Source organism: Cherax quadricarinatus, chromosome 38 (genome assembly GCF_038502225.1).
Source record: "Cherax quadricarinatus isolate ZL_2023a chromosome 38, ASM3850222v1, whole genome shotgun sequence".
Lineage (NCBI taxonomy): Eukaryota > Metazoa > Arthropoda > Malacostraca > Decapoda > Parastacidae > Cherax > Cherax quadricarinatus.
The window spans coordinates 23,566,042-23,585,529 of record NC_091329.1 but is presented as its reverse complement, the minus strand read 5'-3'; the positions used below and the strand labels follow the sequence as shown (position 1 = coordinate 23,585,529).

The 19,488-nt window shown below is 39.3% G+C and overlaps 1 protein-coding gene across 1 annotated transcript in view; it reads left to right on the top strand.

The window, feature by feature from the left end:
* Positions 1-19,488, top strand: part of LOC128692821 (probable acyl-CoA dehydrogenase 6) — a gene marked incomplete in the record, with an annotated part of 187,703 nt that overhangs the window by 4,039 nt on the left and 164,176 nt on the right. Inside the window, 1 exon segment of the mRNA XM_070092177.1 lies at positions 15,130-15,250. Within this exon segment, the coding sequence (XP_069948278.1) occupies positions 15,130-15,250 (121 nt within the window).

The window sequence follows — 19,488 nt, the reverse complement described above, 5'->3', positions numbered from 1 at the left end:
TAGGAGGATGGAGGGGAAAGAAGCATCTGACCCCATTGTTTTGAGAGGCGGTAGGGGGAGTGAGTAATGATACAATATTTCATTTTGACAGCTGCCGGACCCTGACTCAGCACATTTAGAAGTCCACACACTCACACACAACACAAGCTTGCTGAAGATAATAGCAGTTATATGAAAGTGTCCAGTGACTATATACGTATATGTATAGTATATATTATAGAAACCAGCAGGAAGGAAAGAAAGAAAGAATGAAGACAGAAAGAAAGGTAGGTAGGAAGGAACGATGACACATTTACCTAGGATAACTACCTAGCACAACTGTCTGCTACTACTATGAAGAAAACTGCTCAGACGAGGTGTTTTGTCAGTGCAAATAAAAAAATAATGCTCACAAAAATGCAGACACTCGTTTTATGTGTGAGGAGTGTAAAACACCATTGTGTATGAAACCATGTTTCAAAGAGTTCCACAAGCTGCAGAACTTCTAGGAACATGTCAGTGACTGTACATTTGTACAGTGGACCCCCGAGTTTCGGCAGCCTCGACTTTCGTGAAATTTGACCTTCGGCGAGTTTTTTTGGAAAAATTTGGCCTTGAGTTTCGTGAAAAGACTCGTGTTTCAGCGACCATCTGGTACCCGTCCTCCTGTCATCGCGCACACCAAGCCAGTTTCCCACGCCATTCACGCTCAGTGTGCCATTGTTTACCAACACGTGACCATCACCCCGCGGGTTCATACACTACATTTCATAATAATCCATTGTTTTTTGTGCTTGCAACTGCTAAATAAGTCATCTTGGACCCAAGGAAAGCTAGTGCAAGCCCTTTGGCAAATAAAGTGAGTGACAGGGATGTGGAAGAGTTGGTGGAGGACCACTGGGAAGAGCTAACCACTGACGAACTGCAAGAGCTTCAACTAGAACAGCATCAGACCACAGCCGAGGAGCTTGCTTCAGAGGAGGAGGAAGAGGGAGTGGGTGAGTTGCCTTCTTCAGTGATTAAGGACATGTTTGAAATGGGAATGAGTTGCAAAGTTTTGTTGAAAAGTATCACCCTGACCAAGCTGAAACAAGCCATATCTGCAACATGTACAATGACAGTGTTGTGTCCCACTTCAGGGAAATCTTAAAGAAATGCCAGAAAAAGACCTCTCTGGACAGATATTTTGTGCGACAGGGGTCCAATGGCTCTCAAGTTGTTCCCAGTGGCACTAAAAGAAGGGAAGTAACCCCAGATAAGGACTTGCTACCTAAAGTCCTAATGGAAGGAGATTCTCCTTCCAAACAATAGTGTACACCTTACTCCTACCCCCTCCTCCCGTCTTCCATCCATGCAGAAGTCTTCAGTAAAGGTAAGTGTACTGTTATTATTATTTTTTTAAATGCATGTAGTACTTGATTTCTGATTGTTTTCATTATGTAAATCTTTATTTAATTTGAAAAAAAATATTTTATTTTAATATTTTTGGGTGACTGGAACAGATTAATTTTATTTCCATTATTTCTTATGGGGAAAATGGTTTCGAGTTTCGTGAATTTCGACCTTCGGCGGGCTCTCTGGAACGGATTAATCACGAAACTCGGGGGTCCACTGTATGTATGTATGTGTGTATATATATATATGTATATATATATGTATGTATATATATACATATATATATATATATATATACAGTGGACCCCCGGTTAACGATATTTTTTCACTCCAGAAGTATGTTCAGGTGCCAGTACTGACCGAATTTGTTCCCATAAGAAATATTGTGAAGTAGATTAGTCCATTTCAGACCCCCAAACATACACATACAAACGCACTTACATAAATACACTTACATAATTGGTCGCATTAGGAGGTAATCGTTATGCGGGGGTCCACTGTATATATATATATATATATATATATATATATATATATATATATATATATATATATATATATATATATATATACAGTGGACCCTCGACTAACGCTATTAATCCGTTCGTGAGAGCTCATCGTTAGTCAAAATAATCGTTAGTCAAGTTAATTTTCCACATAAGAAATAATGGAAATCAAATTAATCCGTGCAAGACACCCAAAAGTATTGAAAAAAAAGATTTTTAACACATGAAATATTAATTTTAATACACACAAACTGAAGAAGACATGCACAGTTACATGACACTTACCTTTATTGAAGATCTGGTGATGATTGATGGGATGGGAAGAGGGGAGTGTGTTGATGGTCTTAGTGTTTAGAAGGGGAATCCCCTTCCATTAGGACTTGAGGTGGCAAGTCCTCTTTCGGGGTTACTTCCCTTCTTTTAATGCCACTAGGACCAGCTTGAGAGTCACTGGACCTCTGTCGCACAACATATCTGTCCATAGAGGCCTGTACCTCCCGTTCCTTTATGACATTCCTAACGTGTTTCACAACATTGTCAGTGTCACCATTAAACACTTGTCCAGGTTTCAGTCCTTCACTGTCTATGTACTCCTTGAATTCCTGCACATATTTTTCAGCTGCTTTTTGGTCCAAACTGGCAGCCTCACCATGCCTTATCACACTATGTATGCCACTACGATTCTTAAATCTCTCAAACCAACCTTTGCTGGCCTTAAATTCACTCACATCACCACTAGTTGCTGGCATTTTTCTAATTAAATCGTCATGCAACTTCCTAGCCTTTTCACATATGATCGCTTGAGAGATGCTATCTCCTGCTATCTGTTTTTCGTTTATCCATACCAATAACAGTCTCTCAACATCTTCTATCACTTGCGATCTCAGTTTCGAAAACATAGTTGCACCTTTGGCAAGAACAGCTTCCTTGATTGCTGTTTTCTTGGCCACAATAGTAGAGATGGTTGATTGGGGTTTTGTGTACAGCCTGGCCAGCTCGGAGACATGCACTCCACTTTCATACTTAGCAATGATCTCTTTCTTCATATCCATAGTAATTCTCACCCTTTTTGCTGTAGGGTTGGCACTAGAAGCTTTCTTGGGGCCCATGGTGACTTATTTTGCAGGTGCAATCACTGAAAAGGCTGTGATAATATGAAATGTTCCGATTGTATGCTTGGAAGCGACCACGGTGGCTGTCTGGCTTGTAAACACTGGCCAGATGTGGACGCGTCTCAGACGGAAGGAACAGTGTTGGTCGAGTTTTTTAGCGCTAATCGAGGCAAAATTTTTGCGATAAAATGTATCGCTAGTCAGATTTATCGTTAATCGATGCCATCGCTGGTCGAGGGTCCACTGTATATATATACAGTGGACCCCCGCTTAACGATCACCTCCAAATGCGACCAATTATGTAAGTGTATTTATGTAAGTGCGTTTGTACGTGTATGTTTAGGGGTCTGAAATGGACTAATCTACTTCACAATATTCCTTATGGGAAAAAATTCGGTCAGTACTGGCACCTGAACATACTACTGGAATGAAAAAAGTTCGTTAACCGGGGGTCCACTGTATATATATATATATATATATATATATATATATATATATATATATATATATATATATTATATATATATATATATATATATATTTTATTTTTTTTTTTATTATCACACCGGCCGATTCCCACCAAGGCAGGGTGGCCCGAAAAAGAAAAACTTTCACCATCATTCACTCCATCACTGTCTTGCCAGAAGGGTGCTTTACACTACAGTTTTTAAACTGCAACATTAACACCCCTCCTTATATATATATATATATTATATATATATATATATATATATATATATATATATATATATATATATATATATATATATTATATATACAGGTCTCGACATTCGCGAGGGTTAGGGGATCAAGAGCCTCTCGAATGTTGAAAAACCGTGAATGTGTGGTGCCCCAATTTATTGTAGGGAAATATATTACAATACTGCTTCCTTAACTTGTTGAATCATGAATAATCATAAAATACATGAAAACGTCATAAATTGTACTAAATATATACATGTTATGCTTTAATAACGTATGTTATTTAATAACATGTATGTTAATAACATGTATGTTATTAAATACCACAAACTCCACCACTGCCTCCACCAATGCCTCCACCACTGCCTCCACCAATGCCTCCACCACTGCCTCCACCACTGCCTCCACCACTGCCTCCACCACTGCCTCCACCACTGCCTCCACCACTGCCTCCACCACTGCGAGTCCCTACTACCCTCCCTCCGACCCCCACAACTGGCAGCCAGCCCTCCCACCAGTGTGGTGAGTGTTTTGTTTGTTCATTATTTGCTATTAAACTACAGTATAAATAATGTAAACCCATTCATGACTGCATATTGGAATGGCTATTAGGAAAGGTATTAGACGGTGACATCGTGTGTTTACTCTTTAACACAGCAAAGAATCGAACATTTCTGCTATTGCTAATAATAACAATAGTAATAATAATAATAATAATAATAATAATAATAATAATAATAATGATGATGATAATAAATACGATATAAATGAAGAAGGAAATTGTACAAAAATACGAGGGAGTGGTTGACACATCGTCAGTGTGACTTTGTTTATGCTGGAGTGAACATTAGTCTCCCTGCACTTCCAAACATTTCACAATAATTCAGCGGTTGAGGCAGTGGTATTTAATAACATATATGTTATAAATAATAATAGTATATGTTATTATTAATAACATGTATTATTATTAACATGTATGTATTTAATAACATATATGTTATAAATAATAATAGTACACATTAGTAATAACATATTATTATTAACATGTATGTTATTAAATACCATTGCCTCAATCACTGCCTCAACCACTCCAGTCACACTCAATCTACAAGCACCAAACACAATGAATTATTGTGAAATGTTTGGAAGAGCAGGGAGACTAATGTTCACTCCAGCATAAACAAAGTCACACTGACGATGTGTCAACCACTCCCTCGTATTTTTGTACAATTTCCTTCTTCAATTATATCATATTTATTATTATTATTATTATTATTATTATTATTATTATTATTATTATTATTATTATTATTATTATTATTATTATTATTATTACTATTGTTATTATTAGCTGTAGCAGAAATGTTTAATTCTTTGCAGTGTTCAAGAGTAAACACATGATGTCACCGTCTAATACCTGTCCGAATAGCCATTCCAGTATGCAGTCATGAATGGGTTTACATTATTTATACTGTAGTTTAACCCTTTGAGGGTTTTGGTCGTACTAGTACGTCTTACGCGTAGGGGTTTTTGACGTACTAGTACGCATAAATTCTAGCGGCCTCAAATCTCGCAGGAAAAGGCTGATAAGCCTAGATGTGAGAGAATGGGTCTGTGTGGTGGGTGTGCGCAGTAGGAAAAAAATCTGGGACCCAGTGGTGCATTGTGGGAATGCCATCATAGTACACAATTTCCACCGTGCCCTGCGGTAAGAAGTTCCTCACTCCTCGGCGAATTGGGACACTTTTGTTCCCCAGTGACAGTTCTAATACAGATGGAAGTGACAGTGAAGATGAGTTTCAAGGTTCTGGTGAGGTTTTGACCGAAACTAATGACCATAATATGGGTAATAGTGAGGAAAACCCAGACAACCCACAGCCTTCCACCTCTGGTGCTGGGCCGTCGTTCAGTTGTACCAGAATCAAAGAGGAAACTCCTATTTTCCCAAATCCCAGACTCAGATGTGAGCATTGGTGATGATAATGATAGTGATTATGAACTACAAGCTCTTCAAACTTGTTCCAAGAATGGAGGAGGAGGAGGAGGCAGAGGAGGAGGAGGCAGAGGAGGAGGAGGCAAGAGGAGGAGGAGGCAAGAGGAGGAGGAGGCAAGAGGAGGAGGAGGCAAGAGGAGGAGGAGGCAAGAGGAGGAGGAGGCAAGAGGAGGAGGCAGAGGAGGAGGAGGAGGAGGAGGAGGAGGAAGAAGAAGAGGAGGAGGAGGAGGAAGAAGAGGAGGAGGAGGAAGAGGAGGAGGAGGAGGAGGAGGAAGAAGAAGAATACGTAATGATAACAATAATACATAATAATAATACATAATAATAATAATACATAATAATAATAATACATAATAATAATAATGCATAATAATAATAATAGGTAATAATAATAATATGTAATAATAAATGTTCACCCATGACAGTAACAAGATAAGGGGAGATAACATCTGATAAGTGCTGACGTTTGATGAGGGTAAATGAGGGTAGAGCTGATGCCAAAAGATGAGATGAACATCGCCCTCCCTTTGTTTTTGCTGGTATACTAACATTTCTGTCTGTCTATTTGCCTGTCTGTCAAGCTCCCTGTCTATCCATCTAGCTCTCTGTCTCAGAGAGCCACAAGACTGCGTCATCACTTTTACTCACATCTTCAAGCAGAGTATAGCACTTTGTCTGGGTTTCTTGGGTTATCCTAGGTAATTTATACTATGTATACTTGTATTTATGTGTACCTGTGAGACAGAGATAGACAGACAGATAGAATGAGGGAGAAAGATAATTAGATAGAATGGAGGAGGGGAAGCAGCATCCGACCCCATTGTTTTGACAGGCCGGAGGGGGAAAGAGTAATGAGCCAATATGTCACTTTGACAGCTGCCGACTCCTTGTAATTTTTCACTATGGACGAGGAGAAGAAGGAGAAGGAGGAAGAGTAGGGGGAAGAGGAAGAAGAGGAGGAGGAGGAAGAGGAGGAGGAGGAAGAGGAAGAGTAGGAGGAAGAGGAATAAGAGGAAGAGGAGGAGGAAGAGGAATAGTAGGAGGAAGATTAGGGGGAAGAGGAGGAAGAGGAAGAAGAGGAGGAGGAGGAAGAGTAGGAGGAAGAGGAAGAAGAGGAGGAGGAGGAAGAGGAGGAGGAGGAAGAGGAAGAGTAGGAGGAAGAGGAAGAGGAGGAAGAGGAAGAGTATGAGGAAGAGTAGGGGGAAGAGGAGGAAGAGTAGGGGGAAGAGGAGGAAGAGGAAGAAGAGGAGGAGGAGGGTGGAACACTAGTACACTGGTACTGGTACACTAACATTTCTGTCTGTCTATTTGTCTGTCTGTCAAGCTCCCTGTCTATCTGTCTATCCGTCTAGCTCTCTGTCTCAGAGAGCCACAAGACTGTGTCATCACTTTTACTCACATCTTCAAGCAGAGTATAGCACTTTGTCTGGATTTCTTGGGTTATCCTAGGTAATTTATACTATGTATACTTGTATTTATGTGTACCTGTGAGACAGAGATAGACAGACAGATAGAAAGAGAGAGACAGATTGAAAGAGATAGAATGAGGGAGAAAGATAAAACACCATTGTGTATGACACCATGTTTCAGAGTTCCATAAGCTGCAGAACTAATAGGAATATGTTCAGTGACTGTATATTGGTATATATATTATAGAACAATAATAATAAACAATGTTTTGTATTGTTTGTTTTTGTAAACAAGTTTTGTAAACAATATATTGATAATTATGTTTGTGTGCTTATTGTGTTGTATACAACGAGTGTATATATGTACATTGCACCTTACTTTGGTCTCATAGGCCACATAAGTTATGTGAAAAAATAAAATAGTGAAAAAAACAACAAACCTTCAAATACAAGTAAATCAAAGTTTACCGGGTGAGCGGCAGTCGCCGCTGTTGCCATACGTGGCTCATTTTCTGCAAACTTCATGCATCCATATCTCCGTAAGTATTGATGGTAAATTTTTTTTGTTTATCCTATAATGTTTAGAAAAAAAAACTCTATTTTTTCATAAGAAAAAATAATTTTTTTTTTTTTGAAATTTGGCCGACCCTGAGAACGAGTTTCGGAGAGGGCCTGTCGACCCTCAAAGGGTTAATAGCAAATAATGAACAAACAAAACACTCAGCACACTGAGTGGTGGGAGGGCTGGCTGCCAGTTGTGGGGGTCGGAGGGAGGGTAGTAGGGACTCGCAGGTGGCGGGAAACTTAAATATGATTTGGCGGCTGGGAATTTGGTGGCTGGGAATTTGGCGGTTGGGAATTCGCGAATGTGTGAAGCCCGTGAAAGTTGAAAATGTGAATGTTGAGGGAGACCTGTACATACATACATACATACATACATGTACATGTATGTGTAGTGTGACCTAAGGGTAAGTAGAAGTAGCAAGATATACTTGGTATCATGCATGTTTATTAGACGGACAAAAAGACACCAGCAATCGTACCATCATGTAAAACAATTACAGGCTTCCATTTCATGCTCAGTTGGTAGGATGGTAGTACCTCCCTGGGTAGTTGCTGTCTACCAGCCTACTACTTAAGAACTAATTATTTCTTTGAATAAAATTCTTACTGACAAATTGTTCTTTCTCGGTACTCTTTTTACCTTTGTTTTATATTATATGCACTATACATGATACACTCACTGTTCATTATACCTACTACAGTTGCTTGAGTTCAAGAACCTCTTCAAAGCCGGTTTCCATGTACAGTGCAGTTTTGTGAGTTTTACACGAGTTATGGGTCCATGTATGTCTCTGTTTTTTTGGTACCGGGCGTATTTCTTCTCAGTGAAAGGGAGTTGTGTCATGCATATAGTGCTTCAGAGTTAATCAGGATTTTCCTTACTTGTTGGAGCATTTGTAGTGGCAGCAGGACTTTCTGTATCTTCATATTCATATGACTCTGTCTTCATCACTATCTCTAGTACTAGAATCAGCCTGGGTAAATAGCAATTGGCCAATAATCTGTAGAGTGAAATGATGTCTATGATAAGACATAATGGTATGGTACCTTCAGGAAAACTGTTCCCAAAATGCCCAGCATGGAGGAGGAATTTTTTGTTGGTGCACACACTAACAATGCAGGCCTACTTTTTCCAGTATAGGACAATTAATTCTTTGAAACAGGGGATGTCAAAAACCTTTTTGACATCCCCCATGCCTGACTCGACCTGTTTAAAAGTTTAGTGTGCATAAAAGACCCTAAAACCTAGAACTCCCTGCCAGAAGCATTGAAAGGCCCCTATCTGCCAGTTGATTCAGAGCTATTGTTAAAGAACACCTCATCTTCTCAATGTATTTGAGCCACCTTTCATCCCATTCTTGCCTCCTCCTTCCAGCCTTCCTTCAACTCTCCTCCATAACTGGTAACACATCTTGTCCCATTGTATTTTTATTGTAACTAAGTGACTTGCTATATCTTCACTGTCTTTATTCAATCACTCTACAAAACTGAAGATCATTGAATCAGTCTGAAATAATGTAAATCTCTTGTAATTGACCATTGGTCATTAGCTACCTTTCTTATTGTGCTTATGATTGTAGTTAACATATAAGAAGTCCTACTTAATAGTCTTTCTAGTTCTTAAGTAATATTTAAGCCTTATTCCTGAATTGCATTGCTTAATTAGTGTTTTTTTTGTGCTTACCAGTGTATTAATTCATGTTAACTATATCATTTGTGTCACAAAAAAGTAGAAGTTGTTAGTGTGTAGGCCTAACATTCCCAGTCACAGCCATTTTGAGGGTGCTAGAATTTAAACATAGATCTACATTTGTAGCAGTATATGCACACCTGTTGATCAACAAGTGTGGCAATTTAAAAGTTAAAAGTGTTGGAAACAATCACATTCGCTAGGATACACACACAATTTCCATTCTTGCAGTCTCCAACACAGAAAATGCCATACAAGGACACATCTTGCAGACCTATCATATTACTGTGTATAGCATAAAGAATGGGTAATATTTTCTGTGGGTCTGAAGATGTTAAACATCTGTTGTAAGTCTTTCTTCCTTATGGAACCTTCACTTCTATGTAGATCACCTACTTGAGCATATTTCTCTTGAAATCTAAGTTCTGCAGTATTTTATAGGAGCCTTTTCTTTCATGTAGATATTTTGATAGGTTCTAGGTACAGTGGGGCCCCGCTTTACGGCGTTTTGCTTTATGGCTTTCTGCTAATACGGTCATTTCAAATTATGACCATAACTCGCTATACGGCTCCCCCCACCTGACTTTCTAATACGGACACTGCGCCCCACCCGGTTTGTTTACATTCTCTGTGAGATCCGTAAGCACTAAGTCTCTCCATTATGTCTGGAAACTCCAAAATTTGAAGTGTTTTTAAAAGTTATTTCATATTTTATATATACTCTGATAATTATACTTATGTATACCTGTACTTGAATAAACTTACATACTGTGCTGGCGTGCAGGTACACATTAAAATCAGTAAGTGTGTTTTATGTCTCCAGACGTCATATTAGTAATAATAATAATCACCGAGTCTCATTTAAATGTATATTACTTTAATATACACATTTTCATTAATCCGTCTATGATATTTTTTCAAAATTATATAATAAACACGATGCATAACATATAAAATATGATAAATATACCCTACAGTAGAATAAATAAACATAAATATGAGATGTGGTAGCAGACGACTTGCATAAGTGATGCCATATTAGAAATAATAATAATAATCATCATCACTGAGTCTCATTAAATGTCGTATATTACGTTAATACGTATACACATTTTCATTAATCCGTCCATGATATTTTTTTCAGAATTATATAATAAACATGATACATAACATATAAAGATGATAAATACACCCCACAATAGAATAAATAAACATAAATATGAGATGAGGTAGCCAGATAACTTGTACAAGTGACGCCAAGAATAACATTTTCTCTAATCTAACAAAAGAGAAAATGTGTTACTGGGGTTAACTGTAGAAAATTATTCCTTTCATATGTAAGTAAGTAAGTTTATTAAGGTATACACAAATACAGTTACATAGATTATCATACATAACAGCATATGTGTAGAGAACCTAGGATAACCCAAAAAAGTCAGACAGAGTGACTTATTTCCATTGCCTTCACTCAGAGCGTCATTTCTTCTAAAAATGGTGATACATGAGAATGGGAGTGTTCTTCTTTATTTATTCTACCGTATCAATGTAGAGACAACCTGTACACAATGTAACTTGTACACAAACCAGACGTGTACACTTTGTTTGTTTACAAAACTTACCTTCGCCTGGTTTGTTTACATAACTCTGCGCCTGTCCTCTCTCATGCACTCATTCTTTCTCTCTCATTTATTCGTTTTATCTCATTTACTTACTCCTGACCCTACATTAAGACTACAAATATTTTAAGGTAAGTAATGAATGAACTGTGTATACATTTTATTGCTTTGGGATGCTTAACCCTTTCAGGGTCCAAGGCCAAAATCTGAAGTGGTGCTCCAGTGTCCAAGAAATTTTGAAAAAAAAAAAAAAAAAAAATTTCTTACAGAATTAAAGAGCATATTTTTGTGAAGGTAATAAGACAAAAAAAAAATCTGATCAGTACTTACCGAGATACAGTGCCAAGAAGTTTGTCAAAAATGATGTGGTGGCGGCAACATCGACGAATTCCACATACGCGCATTACATTATTTTGTGGTTTTAGTTGTTTTTTCTTTTCTTTTCCAATTTTTTTCTATTCCTACTAACATTTGGAGCCTGAGAGACCAATACTGTATATAATGTATATATATAAACTCACTGTATTGAACACAATAACTGCACTAAAGTTATTATCATATTATTGTTTACTACTGTTGTTTATTACAATAAACATGCACAAATATTGTATAATACTAATGTTCTATCATATATTTACATATTTACAATCACTGGACATGGTTTTAAAACTGCTGGAGCTTGTGGAACTCCTTGAAACAAGGCACCATGCACAGAGGCACCTTACATTCCTCACACATAAACCGAGTGTCTTTGCGTCTTTGTTGCCGTCGTTTTGTTTGTGTACAGACAATGCATCTCTTCTGAGCAAATTTCTTCTGAGTTGAAGGAAGCTGTATTATGAAATGATCACCTTCTCTCCTCAAACGCTTGGGTATATCCTGAGGAATTCGAGGACCATGTTGTATAGCAGGTGTTGTTACCTGGTACTTCATTATGAGTTGTCTGACAACAGACAAACAAAATTCACCATACGGTGGTCTGTTGCCAGTCTTTATTTGGTACATATTATATGCATTGAGCATTGAAATGTCCATGAGATGGAAGAAAAGTTTCATGTACCACTTGTAACTCTTACGAACACAGTCAACAAAACCAATCTGCATGTCACACTTGTCAACCAAGCGCATGTTTTGTGTATAATCAATCACTGACACTGGTTTTTGAATACGTTCATTAGTCACTCGATCAACTTTGCCACTGTCTTGCATTTCATTACGGTGAATGGTTGTCAACAATGTGACATCTCGTTTGTCATGCCACCGTAATGCCATGATGTCATTGGCAGTAAACACCTGCACGTCATCACCACGAGCACCTGCGTTGAGCCTGGGCACATGTTTACGATTAGAACGCACTGTGCCACACACATCTGTCTTGTTCACTCGCATGAAATCACTGAGTAATGGGCTTGTGTACCAGTTATCGGTATATAATGTATGGGGCATACCAAGATAAGGTGCCATCATGTTTCTCACTACGTCACCTGAGATACCCAATAACATCTTGGTATCTTTCAATGTTTTACTACCCGTGTATACAACAATATCCAACACCAGGCCACTGTCACAATCACAGAGTACAAACAGTTTTATACCAAAGCGTTTCCTCTTGCTCGGTATATACTGCTTGAATGACAGTCTACCTTTGAACAAAATCAAAGACTCGTCAATTACAAGATTCTTGAATGGATAAAAGTATATCCTGAACTTTTGTTTGAGATACATGAAAACATTTCTAATCTTGTATAACCTGTCACTTCTGTCAGGCCTGGTTTTGTCAGAGAAGTGCAACATACGTAAGAGTAAGATAAACCTGTTCACTGGTATGATTTCACTGAAGACTGGGGTAGAAATTAGCCGATCTGTGGACCAGTATGCTTTTATATTATGCCTATAGACGTGAGGCATAAGCATTATTGTTGCAAAAAGCAAATACATTTCTGCAACAGTCGTCTCTTTCCACCTGTGTAGTCTTGACTGTGGTGATAAGATCGTATTTGCCATGGTGTACTCAAAATACTTATTACTTTCCCTGACAATAATTTCCATCAATGGCTGGTCAAAGAATAATTCAAAGAATTCCAGTTCATTGGCCGTGGTTCCAAGGGGACAAGTAGGTAGAATTCCACTTTGAGAATCATCAAAGTGGTGAGGCTTGGGAACAAAATTGGGATTTTGCTGCCAATCCCACATATGGTTTGCTGGTGGATACTGGACATCATAGGCTGGTTGTGCGGGTGGTTGTGGTTGTGGTGGGCTGGTGGCTGGCGCTCCGCTTTGTCCTTGAACTGACGAGTCAGCAGTGTGGGTCCCAGCGTGGCCTGGCGAGTCACGCATGGCAGTGCTACTACCATCACCACTAACACCATCCACTGATGCCTGTGGTCTATCCATGCCAAGTGTAGCCACATCATCCTCACTATCACTACCTAAAACTGGTGTTGGGCCACGGGATGTACTCCGGGATGTACTCTGGGATGTACTCCGTCCCCTGGGCACAGCATAGTGTACACTACCCGAGCGCATGTGGCGGCGAACATACCGACGCTTCACTGGTGAATACGATTCCTCACTATCACTACTCGATTGATCGTCGAGCGCAATAAAATCACAGTCCACGTTACTATCATCATCATTACCGAAGTCAGAGGCCTGGCCACGCGAAAATATTAGTTTTCTCTTGCGATGAGGAACAACCGACCGTGAGTCACGAGTGCCCACACCAGAGGTAGAAGGTTGAGGATTGTCAGGGTTTTCTGCACTATTATCGATATCCTGGTCATTCTTTTCGGTCACTAACTGATCAAAGCCGTAGAATTCGTCTTCATTTCCACTTCCATCAGTGTCCGAACTATCAGATAGGAAGAGGAGAGTCCCAATTTTCCGGGGAGTGAGAGCTGACTTGCGACGAGGCATGGTGAACAAGGGTAACTGAGCCGGCGTTCCCACAATGCTATGCGGGCGCCTAGATTTTTTGTTTATGGCGCACACCCACCACGCAGACCCGTTCTCTCACATGTAGGCCTATGAGCATTTTCGCGCTAGATTTGACGGCGCTAGAATTTTGGTGTAGATCTACGGTTTGGACACTCAACGTAAAGCCGTTGATCTACGGGACGGACCCTGAAAGGGTTAAATATCATAGAATATATGTGCGGGTGCGTTGGCCTGGTATGGTAGCCCGGCTGACTATCATACATACCACACTTGATTTTTTACAATAAATACTACTTGTCTCACCCTAGATTAAGACTACAAATATTTTAAGGTAAGTAATGAGTAAACTGTATATGCATTTTATCACTCTGGGATGCTTAAATGTAACAGAATATTATGTGTAGGTGGGGTGGCCTGGTATGGTAGCCCGGCTGACTACCGTACATACCACACTTGATTTCTTACAATAAATACTACTTGTCTCACCCTAGATTAAGACTATAAATATTTTAAGGTAAGTAATGAGTGCACTATGTGTGTATTGTACTTTTTTATTGTTTTTTGATGCCTAGTTCTATTGCTAACTTAATATATGTTAGTGTAAACTTGTTATCTAGTATTTGTATGCATTTATAAGTGGAAAAAAAGGGTGTTCCACTTTACGGCGATTTCCGCTTTACGGCGGTAGCCTGGAACCTAACCTGCCATATAAGTGGGGCCCTACTGTAGTAGGTTGGTAGACAGCAACTGCCCAGGGAGGTACTACTGTCCTGCCAAGTGAGTGTGAAACGGAAGCCTGTAATTGTTTTACATGATGGTATGGTTGCTGGTGTCTTTTTTCTGTCTCATAAACATGCAAGATTTCAGGTGTATCTTGCTTCTTCTGCTTACACTTAGGTCACACTACACATGCGTGTACGTACAAGTATATACATGCTATATACCCCTCTGGGTTTTCTTCTCTTTTCTTACTAGTTCTTGTTTATTTCCACTTATCTCCATGGGGAAGTGGAACAGAATTCTTCCTCCACAAGCCATGCGTTACTAGCCCTTTGCCGGGAGCACAGGGCTAGTAACCCCTTCTCTTGTATATATCATTAAATTTAAAAGGAGAAACTTTCATTTTTCCTTTTGGGCTACCCTACCTCGGTGGGATACGGCTGATTTGTTGAAAGAAGAAGAAAGATTTTGATACTATACTTAGCAGCTAATTTTTCTCCTATCAGCTCATTGATACAGAAATCAACCCATATGTGGATGAATGGGAGGCTGCTGGCCGGTGGCCTGCACACAGGATCCTGAAGCTGCTTGGTCAAGGTGGTTTGCTTGGCATCACTAAACCTGTAGGTATGTTCTGGCATAGGAAGTTAAACTTTTATGTTTAAAGGGAAATGCTGTGCAGGTAGGTTCTCTTTTATGAAAATTCAGTTCTCAAAAATTTGCTTGTAATGAGCCTTAGACATAAAGGAACAAATAGGGGCTATGAAGAGGTGACAAGGATTAGTTTAGCAAGTGATTATACAATAAATTGCTCACTGGGCTGGAGGTGGTATTCTTAACTGCAACTGTACATTAATGGTTTATAAAACTGACAAGAAGATCAATAAGACTCGTGCAACACCTGATTATTTTTGTTATGGATATGTTTTGCCAACCAGCAGCTTCATTGGTCCAGTATGGAGAATAATGGTACAGACAGTGGAAGACATGAAGTAGCAGTTTGAGGTATACCTGGAGAGGGTTTTGGGGTCATCGCATCCCCCCGGCCCGGTCTGAGACCAGGCCTCATGGTGAATCAGGGTCTGATCAACCAGGCTGTTGCTGCTGGCCATACACAAACTGATATATGAACCACAGCCCAGCTGGTCAGGCACTGACTTGAGGTGCCTGTCCAGCTCCTTCTTGAAGACAGCCAGGGGTCTATTGGTAATCCTCCTTATGCATGATGGGAGGCAGTTGAACAGTCTTGGGTCCCTGATACTTACTGTGTTGTCTTTCAGTGTACTCGTGGGGAATGTTTCAGTGTACTTGGGGAAAGGTTGCATCTCCTGTCGAGTCTTTTGCTTTAACTCCTTGGCTGCCGAGATCCCCAATCCTGAGATGTCTCCTGGTGTTGAAAAATTAAAAAAAAAAAAAAAAAAAATAATTTGTTCTTATGAAATGTTAGAGAATCTTTTCCCGATGGTAATGACACCAAAAGAACGAAATTTGATGGAAAACTTATGGAATTACGCTCTCGCGAAATTAGCGACCTCGGCGATATTTACAAATCGGCGATTTCGTCAACTTTTACCCCTATTTTCAGCTAATTCCATTGTTCCAGTCGACCAAACTCATGGCTATTTCTTTAGAACTCCATTTGCTCTATCGATTGAGTACAAGAAACTGCCCATTTACCGATTTCAACTACCCAATAATGTGGTCAGAAATTTGCAATTTGGCCAATTTCACGCAAATTAAAAAATATGTATGCCAATTTCAAAATAGGGTCCAGAATGAACAATGCAGACATTCCTAGTTTTAAAATAACATTTTCTTTGTTCATCAGTCACATGTCCAGGCCCCTCTGATATTACTCTTGCTTTCTATTTTGAATTTTTATTTAAACAAAAAATAGAAGATTTACTGTTATGCAGATTACTGCAATACTGTAATAATTGTATAAATAATGTCAACCCATTCATGACTGCATATTAGAATGGCTAGTTGGACATTTATTGGACAATGGCATCATTTGTTTACTTTCGAACATCGGCAAAAATCAAACATTTCCCATACTTTGAGCTCCATTTCAAGGTTCTTTTCATAGTAAAACCAATCAATTTCTATAATATGTTTTCCATTCTATCAAGTGAGACCAAGAAAACGAGAATACAATCATAAATACTATATGAAAATACATCACAAAGTCGATGTTTTAATCCAAAAGCACGGTTGGAGTTTTTTTTTTCTCTTTATGCACTGCATGCTGCAGGATTTTTTTTATATGGTGGCCCAGTGGCCTGGTGGCTAAAGCTCCCGCTTCACACACGGAGGGCCCGGGTTCGATTCCCGGCGGGTGGAAACATTTCGACATGTTTCCTTACACCTATTGTCCTGTTCACCTAGCAGCAAATAGGTACCTGGGTGTTAGTCAACTGGTGTGGGCCGCATCCTGGGGGACAAGATTGAGGACCCCAATGGAAATAAGTTAGACAGTCCTCGATGACGCACTGACTTTCTTGGGTTATCCTGGGTGGCTAACCCTCCGGGGTTAAAAATCCGAACAAAATCTTATCTTATCTTATCTTATCTCACTGACCACTCAGACCCATTCTCTCACATGTGGGCCTACCAGCTTTCTCCTGCTTGATTTGAAGCTGCTAGAATTTTTGAGTATATATACGTCAAACACGGTGGCTCGTAAGACATATATATACGACCAAAACAGTCAAAGGGTTAACAGGGAGTGATTTTTGTGTGCAAGTTAGGTGCTAATCCCTCTAGAATTTTCCAAGTGTATATTATCATATTTCTCTCTTGCCTGCATTCCAGGGAATACAAATCAAGGGACTTCAGCCATTCTCAGTAATTTAGGTGCTATATCGCACTTATGTGTGCCATGAAAGTTCTTTGTACACTCTCCAGGTCAGCAATTTTGCCTGCCTTGAAGGTGGTAGTTAGTGTACAGTAGTATTCCTGCCTAGAGAGAACAAGCATTTTGAAGAGAATCATCATGGGCTTGGCATTCCTGGTTTTGAAGGTTCTCATTATCCATTTTATCTTTTTCCTAGCAGATATGATGGATACATTGTTGTTGGTCTTTAAAGGTGAGATCCTCTGACATTATCACTTCCAAGTCCTTCACATTACTTTTTTCTCAATTGTATGGTTAGAATCTTTTTCCTAATAGAAACGGTGGATACATTGTTGTTGGTCTTTGAAGGTGAGATCCTATGACATTATCACTTCCAGGTCCTTCACATTACTTTTTTGCTCTATTGTATGGTTAGAATTTGTTGTATACCCTGATACAGTTTTAATTTCCTCAAGTTTTCCATACCTGAGTAGTTGAAATTTCTCTTCATTGAACTTCATGTTTTGAGTGATCAGTTCCAACAGTCAGGTTCATCAAGACTGTTGCACTGAATACTTCCTTTGTATACTTTGGGACTGATTATTTCAAACTACTACTTTGTCTTCAACCATCTGTGTTATTCTCTGTATTGGATTCATAAAGTCACTGGTTGGTGAAACTTATCCACATTAAAGATATTGAATTGTTGCACATATCTTATTCGTCTGCAACTAAAACTAGTTTCCCCAGTCATTAAACTCATTGATATACAGTAGCACCCAGTATCCATACCTGGAGTATACCTGGAGAGGGTTTCAGGGGTCAGCACTCCCGCAGCTCGGTCTGAGACCAGGCCTTGTGGTGGATCAGTGCCTGATTAACCAGGCTGTTACTGCTGGCCGCATGCAAACTGATGTACGAACCACAGCCCAGCTGGTCAGGCACTGACTTCAGATGCCTGTCCAGTGCCTTCTTGAAGACAGCTAGGGGTCTGTTGGTAATCCCCCTTATGTATGCTGGGAGGCAGTTGAATAGTCTTGGGCCCCAGACACTTACTGTGTTGTCTCTCAGTGTACTCGTGGCGCCCCTGCTTTTCATTGTGGGTATGTTGCATCTCCTGCTGAATCTTTTGCTTTCATAGGGAGTGATTTTCGTGTGCAAGTTTGGTAATAATCCGTCTAGGATTTTCCAAGTGTATATTATCATGTATCTCTCTTGCCTGCATTCCAGGGAATACAAATCAAGGGCCTTCAACCGATCCCAGTAATTTAGGTGCCTTATCGTACTTATGTGTCTGTGAAAGTTCTTTGTATACTCTCCAGGTCAGCAATTTTGCCTGCCTTGAAGGGGGCAGTTAGTGTCCATGGATTCAGTTTCTGCAGTTTCAGTTACAGCCTCTCCTCACTTAGTGACATACTTGTTTACTGATGACCTAGACTTACGATGGGCTCTTTGATCAGCATACACACCTAAATACCATAGGGCCCCACTTATACAGCAGGTTAGGTTCCAGACTATCACCGGAAAGCAGACATCACCAGAAAACAAAACACCATTTTTTCCACTTATAAATGCATATAAATGCCAGACAATAAGTTTACATTAACTTATATTAAGTTAGTAATAGAACTAGATATTAAAAAAAACACAATAAAAAGTAAAATACATACACAGTACATTTATTACTTACCTTAAAATATTTGTAGTCTTATTAATGTAGGGCAAGAGGTGAGTGGTACTTATTTGTAGGTAGCCCTGGCTCCCTGTCCCCAATTGAATACATGTACAGTGGACCCCCGCATAGCGATTTTAATCCGTGCAAGAGGGCTCATTGTTATGCGAAATGATCGGTATGCGAATGAATTTTCCCCATAAGAAATAATGGAAATCAAATTAATCCATGCAAGACACCCAAAAGTATGAAAAAAAAAAATTTTACCACATGAAATGTTAATTTTAATACACACAAACTGAAAAAGGCATGCACAATTACATGACACTTACTTTTATTGAAGATCTGGTGATGATT